The sequence below is a fragment of the Mercenaria mercenaria genome, chromosome 15 (genome assembly GCF_021730395.1).
Source record: "Mercenaria mercenaria strain notata chromosome 15, MADL_Memer_1, whole genome shotgun sequence".
NCBI lineage: Eukaryota > Metazoa > Mollusca > Bivalvia > Venerida > Veneridae > Mercenaria > Mercenaria mercenaria.
In genome coordinates this window covers 21,917,080-21,930,899 of record NC_069375.1, presented here as the reverse complement: position 1 = coordinate 21,930,899, position 13,820 = coordinate 21,917,080, and the positions used below count along the sequence as shown (strand labels likewise).

Below are 13,820 nucleotides of genomic sequence, written 5' to 3'. Positions count from 1 at the left end.
GAGACAGAATGGTACTGGAAGTCCATAGACGATAGTGTTACGTTACCTCTACAGCCAAGTGGTGATTTACGGAAACAGCTGATTGAGAAATATGATCTCTGTTTGACGGGAGAGGTATACTGATATACTAACATAGTCTGACATTTTCTATTTCATATAAACTAATTTATCCAAAATAGATGTAAATCAGTTCTCGTTATATGTATAAATTTCTGGCCAAAATTTCCATGGAGACCTTTTTTTTTCGGTCTGGTCTGCTTATCTGTCAGATCTGTCTACCATTTTCACGAAGTCCTGTATGCTCCATATTTAAAGGATTTTCAGGTAACTTTGCATGATGTTTACCATTATTAGAACACAACTTTCGGTCATGTTGGTTCACAACCAACACATCTTACAGTCCTTAAGCTAGATATTACATACAATTTCCTCCTTCCATTTATTTGAAGCACTGTTGCGGAGACGTGCTCCTTTTTTCAAAAGCAATTTTGAGTCATAATTTGTGAGCTTTTTCCTACAGTAACTGAAAGTGATTTTCTGTTGTTAACATGATAACATTATATTTGTAGGCACTGACATTTCTGCAGAGTCATTCCAAGAAACTGTGGCACGTCTTACTGCCCAATGTGAAGGTATTTGCAAGAGTGGCACCGAAACAGAAAGTAAGTGTTAAGGACATGTATAAATGCTAATCCAGATACAACTAAACCATGTTAGACAAGTCTGTCTTCACATTTCGCTATTAATGTAGATATTTGTTTGTGGCAGGATTTTCTGTGTCTAAAGAATTACTCTATGATAGATTAGTGCAGTGAAGAAATTGTAATTCCTTCTTTTGTCCTTTCTTACATGTTTGAATAAATGTCACAAGATACAGTTGAAATGGAATATACTTTAAAAAAAATCATTTCATGGTTTCTGTCCTATACTGCATTTTTATCAGGATATTAATTAACTTTATTCAATTCTTAAAGAAAGAATGAACTAGAATATTATTTGTCTGTTTGGATTTAATTTCGTGGATTGAAAAAGCCAAGAAATCAATGAAAAATTGTCCCCCCACAAATATAAATGTTTCCGTAGTAACCATATATATATCAAGATGCAAATTGGTATATTTTCACAGGAAGTGGTGATAACAACATTGAAAAGTCTAGGTTTTATAACACTGATGTGTGGAGATGGTACAAACGATGTGGGAGCCCTAAAACATGCTCATGTTGGTAGGTAGCTATACACAAATACTGTGTGAAGAATTGTTGTAGGTTTAATGGCTAATTTTGTGCTACAACTTATTAATATATGAGTGCATGAAAGGTGATAGCTGTGAAACTTTGTACAATTGCTTATTATAATAAGATGAATAAGTAGGTCAAGAATCATAACACTGTTGCAGTTTGTTAGAAATATGGTCCTCTCTGACTTACAAAATTGGTATATCTTGGTAAGTTTTGTTTAGTCCACTTTGGTTGAATAGTTTGAAATTTTATACATTTCTTAAATCAGTACTGTACCTAGACTAGATGCTGGCAAGGTAAATATAGCACCTGCCATAGGCTAGGCTGGAAAAAAGTTATTCCATCCATTCCAAATGGGGATTTTTTTCATCTTTTTTTCTTGCTGCTTAAAATCAATTATAGTGTTTTCTAATGATTTAACACATGTGATTACAGGTGTAGCTTTGTTAACAAATGCACCAGAACGAATGCCAGAGAAAAAACAGAAGAAGGAGGAGGTATGACATTTGTATATATTTATTTCTGTACTAAATTAAAATTAGGCAGATTTGTCACATACACTTTGTCATCTATGATTAGAATGGAAAGATGTGCTTTTAATTTGTTTATAAACAAAACAAAATTGTCAGTTTTGTAATACATAAACTAGAAAAAGTAATAAATGACTGCTAGAAATTTGTGGCTGGTGAACTTGTTTTTATTTACTTACGCTTAATTAAAAAAATTCTTACAAGTTGTACATGCTATGTTTCTAAGAAATTAGTGTAGATATAATCTGTATGTGTTGGTTACAGGAGAATGAGGCCGGCCCATCACACCCCAATCATATGGCAGAGAAACTGGCAGCCAGGGGAGGGGGTAAAGCTGTAGGTCGGGCAGCCAAACAGAGAGCTATAGCAAGGGGAGATAACATGGCACCATCACAGGTAATCAGGATGGGAACTATAAATACATTAGTCTTTACAAATTGTTAATTATGACGTGAGTTTATATCTGAAATATGTTTCAAATAGATATTGATTCTTCTTGTTTTCATTGGAAAGAAAATATTTGAATCTTTAATGGGGTATGTGTATGGAAAAAAATAGATCAAAAATATTTTTCTTTATATAAGTCATTCCAATAAAATATGTTAATGTTTCTGTGATGACCCTGTACCAAGATTGTTCAAATTATTCTGGGGTGTCAAAAAACATGGCTGCAAGTGGGCATAGTAACTTTTCCATGTATGTATCTAGTGGTTCCTTTTTAAAAGTTGGCCAAACTTTAAAATGGTATCACATAAATGATTCTTAGGTGACCCTGTATGAAGTTTGTTGTGATTCATCGAAAAACGTGTCCACCAAAGCTAAAAATTGTAAAATCTTAAAGCTCCTGGGTTTAATTTGAAAATAATTTCACAGAAGTGGTCCTTTGGTGACACTATCAGCTTTGTTCAAATTTTTAAAGAAATATGAACACCAGAGGCTTGGCCAGTATTCTGTATATGTTTGCAGTAGAAACTTCAAAAATCTTTTTGTCAGAAACTGCTGGACAGAACTCGAGATAATTTCACACAAATGACTTTCTGCCTACATTGTTCCAGTAATTCTGATTCAGTTAAAAAAAATACAACAGTCATTAGAAGACATGGTCATTTTCCCTATGTGTGTGTAGTGGCAACTTTTATCATTTACTTAATTAAATTTTATCAGAAACTGTTGGACCAATTTGGAAATACTTTCACACAAATACTTACGTGATCCTCTTCAAAGACTTCTCAGATTATATCATTTCATATCAGAAACTAATGGCCAGATTTTGAAGTAAGTTTACACATATGATTGTTAGGTGACCCTCTTCTCTATGAAGAATGTTCAGATTATTGCAGTTCTTTGAAAAAACATGCCTGCTAGAGTTAAAAATTAAAAAAATAACACTCCTAAAGCACTGGTACAATTTTGGTGACCCTCTACAGAAATTGCGAAAGCTGTTTTGATATTTCAAAAGACATATGGCTGCTGTGGGCTGGTCTGATTTTCCCAATCATTGGTTTTCCTAATCATGGGTCTAACTAACTAAAACTATAAAAACCTTCATCTGTGAATCTGCAGGCCAGTTTTCAAATAATTGAGCAGAAATGTTTCTTGGATGATTCTCTACCAGAAGAGTTACTTGTTTGAGCTGTGGTACTGAGGCAAGCGATCTAGGTCTAACATGACCCTTTTGATTTATTGTAACATTTTCATGCAAGTTATATTTGGATGATTCTGTACCAGAAGTGTTACTTCTTTGAAATGTGGTACTCAGGCCAGTAATCCAGAGCCATCAAGATCCTCCTACCGGTATCTTTTTATTACATTTTCATGCAAGTTGTATATAATTATATATTTTCAGAAAAGGTTACAGAATATGTTGAAAGAGTTAGATGAAGAAGAAAAGGCAGCTGTAGTTAGACTTGGAGATGCTAGTATAGCCTCACCATTTACATCTAAACTCTCTACCATACTATGTAGTAAGTTACTGTATTTACTTCAAGGTAGCTGTGTGGCCTCCATGTGTACATCTCGACTCTCTACCATACTATGTAGTAAGTTACTGTATTCACAGGGGACTGAACTGTCTACCACACTGAATGGTAAGGTATTGCTTTCACTTGAAGATGCCATTAACATCTTAACTCCCTACCATTTGTAGTAAGTTACTGTATTCACAGGGGTCTGAACTGTCTACCACGCTGAATGGTAAGGTATTGCTTTCACTGGAAGATGCCATTGACATTTAACTCTGTACCATTTGTAGTAAGTTACTGTATTCACAGGGGTCTGAATGTATAGGAAACTGAGAAGTAACTTACTGTGTTCCATAGGTGCCAATATAGCATTATTATCCTGTCACTTGCAGTATTTTCGACCCGATATCAGGGTGCCGTATATCTTTCTTGATACACCATCAGTTGACACGTGACCAGTGATATACGGTCAGTTGATCATGTGACCTTATGATCGATATTGTTGTCATAAGAAATTTTGCATTGAAACCATCACCATTGTGTTGGAAATGTCCGAACTAAGAAAATGAGTGGTCAAATAATGAGTTTTTATTCAAAAACGAAGAAGTTATTACGATTTTTCAATTGTAACCACATTACTGTGTCGGTTATGACGTCATTATATAAGTGACGTTATTACGAATATGACGTCATTAAAACGGTTGTCGCACACTAATTTTTGTATATAAATTGCCAAATATCGGAAAATAAAGTAATGACAAGATAAATAGAATAACAGGTTAGTGCCGTAGATGGAGAAAGTTTATCTGGCTCGGCTCCGGACGTTATCAGGTTCGCCTTCGGCTCACCCGATAACCTCCTCCACCTCGCCAGATAAACTTTCTCCATCTACGGCACTAACCTATTATTCTCTATTTATCTCACTATTTACACCTAAATCTTTCTATGATGAAGTTACAATTTTGATATGTCTTTTGTACATTACAACAATTTCCTGAGTTTGCTTACAGAAATTCAACATCTTGCTCTTTTGGTCAAGACCAAATACATACATTCTCTTTCTTGTTTAAATCGCAACTGACTTTCTCTGTTGTTCATCATGGGGTCTTGAAAACACTTGGCACAGATAAATACCATAACAAGGATATGTTGCACCCCTGCATTTAACACTTTATTGTGATATTTTATTTTCCCTCATTTTCATAAACATATTTAGTGTATGTAAAAAGGTAGCTTACATTAGTATATAAAAAAGTTTACATTATAAAATTAAGTAAGGCTTCTAAATACATTCATTTAGCAAAGATAGTTAGTGTTTAGGGTATGTTTGATCAGGTAAGTAGGGAGCGTACAATCTTTCAGTTTGATCTTTAAATAGTGCTACTGCATGCTGTCATTTACTGGCAATCAAGTCAGTGCTCGAACACAATGCAGTTATTCTTGTAAGCTAATTGACATCCTGATCTAACAAACGTTCTAATGAAAATAGACATGGATTACAATAATAACAAATATAAATGAAGTTGATACAGTGATTTATGTAAGGAAGATTTCAGGAATCTTGGAAACAGTATTAACATTTCAGTGAAAATTTATATTTATTTTTCAGTATGTCATATAATCAAACAAGGGCGCTGTACTCTGGTGACCACATTACAGATGTTCAAGATTTTAGCACTGAATGCTCTTATCCTGGCATACAGTCAGAGTGTGCTGTTTCTAGCAGGTGTCAAGTTCAGTGATACACAGGCTACCATGCAGGGCCTCCTTCTTGCAGGCTGCTTCCTCTTTATTTCAAGGTCAAAGGTAAGAAAACTTTCTCGTGTAATTTACAAATATATATATATATATATATAGGCATTTTATGTCCAAGTTAAAATGAACTCCATCATGCCTAAGACCTGCAGATAGGGAAATCTTACCAAAGCACTTGTCATGAGCTGTTGTGACCACTAATGTCCATCCTTCATCTTTCCATCCACATATTTCTTCGCACATCTTTGTTCTGCTTTGAAAACATGTAATTGAAGTTGATGAAATTTGGCATGGGGTCCTTTGGAATGTTGTATTCCAAATTTGTTCAAATGGTTCAGCTTGGTTACACTTAGGGGCCACCAGAGCCATAAAAAAAAAAAAACTTCAAGTGACCTTGCTTAAATTGCTTGTTTGAATTTGAAAGAATTTTACACAAATGTTCCTGCGATGACCCTGCATGAAAATTTTTCAATTGTTTCAGTTCATCAAAAAACAAGGTCACCAGACAGCATGGTCACTTCTCTGCATATGTATCAAAAACAAACTTCTTGGTCCCTTCAGTGAAATACATGACTGAATGATTAATAATAGGCAAACATCTGAATACCATCCAATTCAGACAGGAACAGCAAACAATTGGTCCTGTGATGGAAAGTTATATATAAGGACATTATGTTTGAAGTGAATATTCCTTTACTTGAGTTTCATTGGGAGAAATTGTCTGTTGTAGAGGCCATACTAGTACCTGTATGAAATCCACTAGAAATGGGTTAGCTTTATTGATTACCCTCTTAACAAAAAGTCAGGTAACTAGACACAGTAAAATCTAATGTAATAAAAAACTAATCACTCCAGAAACAATCCTCGAACATTTTATTGTGATTTGATTTTGTACAATTATTAACCCTTACCCTGCTAAATTTCTAAAATGGACTGGTCCATCACTTAGTTTGGACAAAACTATTTATTATTTGAAGGGGTGTTCACTGAAAATTTACTGACTAAATAGCGAACAGTGCAGACCATGATTAGCCTGCACGGATGTGCAGGCTAATCTTGGTCTGCACTGGTCACAAAGGCAGAATATCTCACCGCCAGAAGGCTAAAGGTTAATTTACAAACGTTTTATTATTTCAGCCACTGAAGTACCTGTCGAAACAGCGCCCGTTACCTAATATATTCAACTTGTACACTATATTGACAGTGCTGTCACAGTTTGCCATACATTTTGTATCACTTGTGTATCTAGTCCAAGAAGCTCAAATACTCGAACCCAGGTAAGAACACATTACAAAATGAGTTTTTGAGACCAGTTGCAGTTAGTCAGTTTTAAGGATGTGATCGTATGTTCTTGCATGCCAAACTGGTGTTTCCAGTTATTTCACTGGTGCTGGAAAACTCCATCTTAAACTCTGAGGGGTATAAGATGACAGTATAATAGACTACGTCTTTGTGATAATTTCATGCTGTAATTTACTTTACATAAAACTAGATAAAAATGAAGTACCTTTATAGTTCCAGTACTTTATATTTTTGGATCAGTTACATTTATAGTTTGTGAATAAGTTGAAGTAAATAATTTTGTTGAAAACTGTGTTATTATTGTTAACTGGCATTTTTGTCAGTTTTAAAGGTAATACAATTTGATATACTTCAACATTTTGTCCTCCTGATAAAGGATAGGACATCATGAACTTGGAACATGAGATCAGTGTTGTTTTTTTTTCTTATTTCAGAGAGGAGAAGGTAGATTTAGAAGCAAAGTTTGCACCAAACCTTCTTAACACCACTGTGTATTTCATATCCATGTCTCTACAACTCTCTACATTCGCTGTTAATTATAAGGTCAGTGATCTGTGTTTTCTTTATTAAACCTGAGTTAATAGATTGGGGAAGATGTCGGTCGGGCGGCGGGCGGCGGCGGTGGTGGTGGCGGCGGCGGCGTCAAACTGGTGTTTCCGGTCAATAACTTTTGTTTCGGTAAAGATATTTGAATAAAACTTGGTATGTATGTAGCTTATATCAAGACAAAGGCTGGGATTGATTTTGGGGTTTCTGGATTCAAGGTCAAGGTCACTGTTACTTAGAATAGAAAAAGGGTTTCCGGTCAATAACTTAACTTAGGAATGAGCTATCATGATGAAACTTGGTGTATAGAAAACTTATATAAAGTTGTAGCTTGGGATTGATTTTGGGGTTTCTGGGATCAAGGTCAAGGTCATTGTTACTAAAAATAGGGTTAGGGTTAGCATATCTTCTACATGCATGGAGGGATTTTGATGAAAGTTGGCACAATGTTCACCATCATGAGACGGAGTGTCATGGGCAAGAACCAGGTCCCTAGGTCTAAGGTCAAGGTCACACTTAGAGGTCAAAGGAAACAAGAATGAAAACTTTGTCCAGAGCATATCTTCTTCATGCATAGAGGGATTTTGATGTAACTTGGCACAATTATACACCATGATGAGACGAAGTGTCTTGCGCAGTTCCCTTCTTTAGAATTACTTCCCTTTGTTGTTACTATAAATAGCTTATATTGTAACTTTTTCATTACTAGACGTAGGGAAAAATCGAGACCACTTTTTTGTAGTACAACATGCATGTTACATCCAATTTTGAGGTGTATTTTGACCAATCTCTACCTGGTAAGGATTTCTGTGTGGACTTACATTTTTTTTTGTATTTTTTTTTTTTTTTTTTTTAGTTTTTTTGTATTTTTTTTTTTTAAGATTAACTTCCCTTAGTTTTTACTATAAATAACTTATATTGTAACTTTTTTATAATTGACCGTAGGGAAAAACCAAGACCACTTTTCTGTGGTACAACATAGTTGTTACTTTCTAATTTTAGGTGTATTTTAAGGTATCTCTACCTGGTAAGGAGTTTTTTTGTGGACTTAGAAAAACAAAAGAATTACAATGATTACTAAACAACCACAAAATTAAAATTACATCTGCAAATACAGGTGCTAGAGTAAAGAAATTTGCTGTGACGGTCGTATATTGTGACATTCTGGCACACTTGTTTATTCTTATGAAAAGTGTTGAAAACCTGGTTTTGTGGCATTGCCGCGTTTCTTGTTACTTTAGTTTATTTCATACATTTCGAGTCCATTTCCTGGAAAAGACAGTATTGTTGCTATATGAGGTGTGGTCATGAACCTGGTTGGGCTCGAACCCATGATGTCCGGGTTAGACCTGCATCAGAACAATCAATCATTTTTCCTAATTAGTAACTTGTATAGATGTATATATTTTACCTAGTCTTGTTTTTATACAGAATTATGTCTCGGCCTAACAGGAGAGTTTAATCTATTGTACCTGACCTGAAACTTTTTCTGTCTGTTTTCTGAAGATGAAAAGAACAAATTGTTTTGAGTTTGTATTACCAGGCTGAAAATTCTCAAACACTTTCTGTTAATTGATCATTGTATTACAACTGATCATTGTATTATAACAAATGATCTATAACACCTACAAAAGTGATTATATGCTGTAAAGTCAATACTTTTGTGGGGGACTAGTTCTTGTTAATTTCATGGTTGTGTTATTCTATTAAATTCACAATTCCTGTTGAGTCTCCATGGTGGAGTGGTAAAATCAGCTGACTCAGAATCACTTGCCACTCACTAATGTGGGTTCAAAACCTCACTTGTGATGTACAGTTCTTCATGTGAGGAAGCCATATACATTGTAGCTGGTTTATTATATTTGTTTTGGGTTTTGTGCCATTTTTTCACAGTATTTCATTTATGTAAATGCAGGCAATTAACCTAACCAGTGTTCCTATATTCTGTGCCAGTGCTAACCTGTTCACCGCAAGTAACTGCCAACTTCTTCACATGAATCAGAGTTGGAGGAGCCAGCTGGCTGAAGGAAATTCAATGGTTCTGCACAGGTGCTACCCACCTGTGATGAAACAATACCTGGAGAGGCACATGGGGGCTTCTTTCACCATCAAAATTTGGAAATGTTGACATATGACATAGGTTGTGTTGGTGTGACTCCAAACCCAACAATGGCCATTAATTGTATACTCATAGTATGAAATCTGTGAATTCATATCCGTGTGAAATAGCTGTTCTGGCCAAAATCAAGAAAACAATTTCTGCACAAGATTAATGAATTCGCAGTATTATATTCAGAATATGCTTGTTTGAGGAGGTTTCTGTGTACTTTCAGAAGAAGTAGAAGGATTTAATAATTATAGGTTATTAGCTTTGTATCGAGAAATATGCACGAGTTCTTCAGCGGGAATATTGCGCGGCTTTAGGAGCACAATATTCTTCCGCTGAAGAACGAGTGCATATTTTCCGATGCAAAGATAATAACCTTTTTATTACATACACATCTACACATATAAATATTATGTAAATATCAAAAATATGTTCAACAGCCTGAATAGGATTGACAAAACAAAAGTAAATAGAAAAAAATAGTGCAACAACCCACACTGAATTACGTCACGCACACGATATGAAATTCAGGCGTCTGTGTATGGGAAAATATTGACGTTTCTGGTACCAGTGTAACTTAACGGGGGAATAGAAACGAGTATGTAATAATACATTGTATTTTCAGGGTGAACCATTCATGGAGAGTTTACGTAACAACAAACCAATGTTATATAGTTTATCAATATCTGGTAGTGCAATTATAGCTTTGGCAAGCGGACTTGTTCCTGAAGCTACAGAATACTTTGAGCTGGTGCATTTACCAGATGAAGTAAGTGAAAGAAAAAAATTTCATTATTTGTTTAACTGCTTTTTGTTGAATATGTATATAAAGTTAGCTCAGCAAAAGAAGTTTAGGATCATCAAGGTAGAGCATTTGTTTTATCCTGAAGCAAGGAAAATGTTGTCCAACACAACATGTCTAAAAGTAAGTGGTTTTCCACCTATCATTCATTTTGGGAAGTTGTCAGCCATTTGTACATATTTAACAAATAATACTAGTAGAATAAGTAAACATCATTGTCTACCCAAAATACTGTAAAAAAGACATTCAGAAAGTTAATGCCTGCCTTTGAATGTATTTAATATCCTTAGCAAAATAATATAGATCTTTATTGCTGACAGAAAAAAAAAACTCTTTATTATAAGTTGACTCAATAGTATGTGACTGTTTCCTTCTGTACCACTATACACAAAGAAATCATTAATTACAACAAGATGTTTCATGAATACCTTGTTTAGAAGGAATTTTCATGGGGTAAAAAGTCAGTGGACTTTGCTGTTAAGTTGAAGAAAAGCAAGTTATCAGTGAAGTGTTGAAAGTGTTTAGTGAGACAGAAGCATAAACAGTTTTAAGATTTATCGTAATTTTTTTAAAAATCTTTTTTTCCAGTTCCGTAGCACAGTACTTGGTGTAGTAGTAGCAGATATGCTGGGAGCCTTTGTTATAGACAGAACATTACAGCTCATATTTGGAAATGGAAAAGTAAAGAGAAGGTGATGATCTTTATATGCCGTAGGAATCATCTATTTATTTTCTTTCAAATATCAGTTTTTGGAAGGGCTTCGAAACCAGAACATTCATACGAGAAAAGTTGTTTGGATATAGTATAGTCTTTACCAAGAACTGTAGATGGATTCATTAAAAGACTGTCTTTACCAATCACTTCTGATGGATTAAATACAGACTGTCTTTATCAAGGATTTCCGATGGATTTAATACAGACTATACCATCTTTACCAAGAACTGTTGGTGGATTTATTAGACTATCTTTACAAAGTACTGTTGATGGATTAAATACAGACTGTCTTTGCCAACTGTGGATTCATTAATTAAAGACTGTCTTTACCTAGCACTTCTGATAGATTAAATACAGACTGTCTTTACCAAGTACTGTTGTGTTCAAAAATAGGGATAATTCTTTACTTCAGCTTGAGGAGAAAGAAGATAGGTTTTTCAGGTTTTCAGGAGATGTTAAGTTTTTATTTTGGTGAATTTACTTGTGACTATCTTGATTACGCAATTTTTATTCACAGCAGCTAATCCATGGTCATGTGACAGTTGATTTGTTAGTCAGGAAGTTTGAGCTTCTATTGTAGTGTCCTTTCTCTGTCATGTTGCCAGTTTTAATATTGAAATAGAATCTACCAAAAAAAACAGCTGGTGAAGATTTCTAGATACGATGGATACATACTATAAGCAGCCATTTCAGGTCAGGATCCTGTTATTCTGATAAAATAAAAATTATCCTTTATTTAGGTCATGTGTTATTGAAACACACCAGTACATCGAAATGTCAATTTAATGTTCTTTAATCAGGTTCATCATGTGTTGGTTACAGTCAAGGTCAGACTTTTATTATCTCATGCAGTAAATATGGTAACATTTTTTTTCAGTTTTGCAAAAGATAATAGGTAAGAGCAGATTTCTCGGAAGCACAGAGCACTTCCAAACTTTTAAATGAGTTTTAATGAAACTTCATACTCAGACATCATGTACTGTAGATGTGACTCACTTTTTTGTTAGGGTATCTCTTAGCATTGTAGATTTACTGGCATACTCACGAACACAGACAAAATGTGTACAGTGGCATTATAAACAATAAGAGTTTGTTGCATAAACAACTTTTACACTTGCAAAAGGATTCCAGAGAATTTAATAACAAGGTCACTATGAAGTGTAGATGTGCTTCACCTATTTTTAAGTATCATTTAAAGGATTGCAAAGCAGCTTTGTATGTACGTGGTCTTAGACAACCCTTACCCTGCTAAATTTCAATAATGAACTGGCCCATCTTTCAATTTGGACAGTACCATTAACTGTTAAAAGGAGTACTTACCAAAAAGATACTGACTGAATGGCAAACAGTGCAGATCTTGATCAGACTGCATAGATGTGCAGGCTGATCATGATCTGCAATGGTCGGAAAAGCAGAATCAATTGTGTCCAGTATGGTAAGAGATAAACACACTGACATAAGGAGTACATTGGAGTTTATGGCACAAACTAATGTGGCATTTTCAAATAGATTCCAGTGAAACTTCATACATATGATAAGCACGAAATTTAGAATTAGTTGAGACTTTACAGTTATGCACCTGTAGACTTAGACAAATGTGTACACTACATGATTGATGCCTGGAGGTTTTCTTATTTTGTTTGACAAAGCAGTATTTGGGGGCAGTCTAAAATCAAGTATTTCAACTTATCCCCAAAGTTACAATTCTGTTTAATGATGAAGGATATGTAATATATGCATGCTGTGTTCAGATATTACTAACCTCCCTGCTTGTGATAAAAGGGGAAGTTGTAGAATATAAATCCACTAACAAATTATATGTAGGAAATGATTAGTATATAAGCTATTGTTAAAACATTTGTCACCAAATTATTTTCTCAGCAGAATCTTTGCAAATTTACCAAATCTACATATAATGTACTTGTGATTAATTTTGAATTAAAGTGTCTCTTGTATCAAGAGCCAGTCCATCAGTGCTCCAGACCTGAAATTAAGACATTCACGTGTGACAATGGCTGTTTTTGCTTATTAGACTGAAGGCAATGTAGGTTTCACTCCAAGCTAATAGAAGTGTAAGTTTGGTTTAATTATGCATAGGTTAATTAAGTCTCATAAGATACCAGCATCCAAGGTTACAAGGCCACTCTCAAAATAAAGCCTCGCCATTGGTCAGTTTCAAAACTTTGCTCAGAAACAACCAATCAGATGCTGGAGTTTTGAGACTGGTCTCCAATCTTATATACATAGGACATTTTCCTAGGGAGGTAATTTAAGAGGTCATAGATAACTCATAACTTTACAGGTGATAGTAAGGTTGTTTAAAAAATATTTAGTGTCTCGTTTAGTAATTGATCCATGTCACATTTATCTGCTAATGTTATTTTCAAGCATTGCTGAGCTATATTTTAATCAAAATGGAATGAGATTTTGTGAACATATAATTTATCATAAAATTAATACTAACTGTAATAAAGACCAGCTGATGGATAGAGATGTTTGAAATCTGTAGATAGATACAAAACACTTTCTGTTTTTATGCTAGAGAGTATTTACATAATTTATTGAATACACTGGCACTTATTTGTAAAGTATTTTAGGTATACTGTTGTTATGACTGTCTGTAATTTATTATAAAAGATTAAATATGTAAAACAGACAACTATTGTTTCTTGTATTATAGCAGCAATTTCCAAATAGAGTCAGTTATGCTTTTGGATGTCTTACTGATATAAGGATTGTAGGCGAGTTTTGTAGGAATTTTTATTGTCCTGTCTCAATTTCAAGACATCATTGCTTTTCATTTTGACATATCTGTGTAAATGCTTCTGTTATCAGCTCATCTGAGCACAAAGTGCCTGGGGCAA

At 34.5% G+C, this 13,820-nt stretch overlaps 1 protein-coding gene across 1 annotated transcript in view; it reads left to right on the top strand.

Annotated features, from left to right (window-relative positions):
* LOC123548109 (endoplasmic reticulum transmembrane helix translocase-like) overlaps positions 1-13,615 on the top strand; it is a 35,259-nt gene extending 21,644 nt beyond the window's left edge. The window contains exons 16-26 of the mRNA XM_053524764.1: positions 2-114; positions 570-662; positions 1,127-1,223; positions 1,674-1,735; positions 2,033-2,164; positions 3,615-3,732; positions 5,339-5,535; positions 6,622-6,761; positions 7,221-7,329; positions 10,065-10,208; positions 10,830-13,615. Of these exons, the coding sequence (XP_053380739.1) occupies positions 2-114; positions 570-662; positions 1,127-1,223; positions 1,674-1,735; positions 2,033-2,164; positions 3,615-3,732; positions 5,339-5,535; positions 6,622-6,761; positions 7,221-7,329; positions 10,065-10,208; positions 10,830-10,937 (1,313 nt within the window). The 3' untranslated portion in view covers positions 10,938-13,615. The remainder of the gene's footprint in view (position 1; positions 115-569; positions 663-1,126; positions 1,224-1,673; positions 1,736-2,032; positions 2,165-3,614; positions 3,733-5,338; positions 5,536-6,621; positions 6,762-7,220; positions 7,330-10,064; positions 10,209-10,829) is intronic.
* Positions 13,616-13,820: the final 205 nt, after the last annotated feature.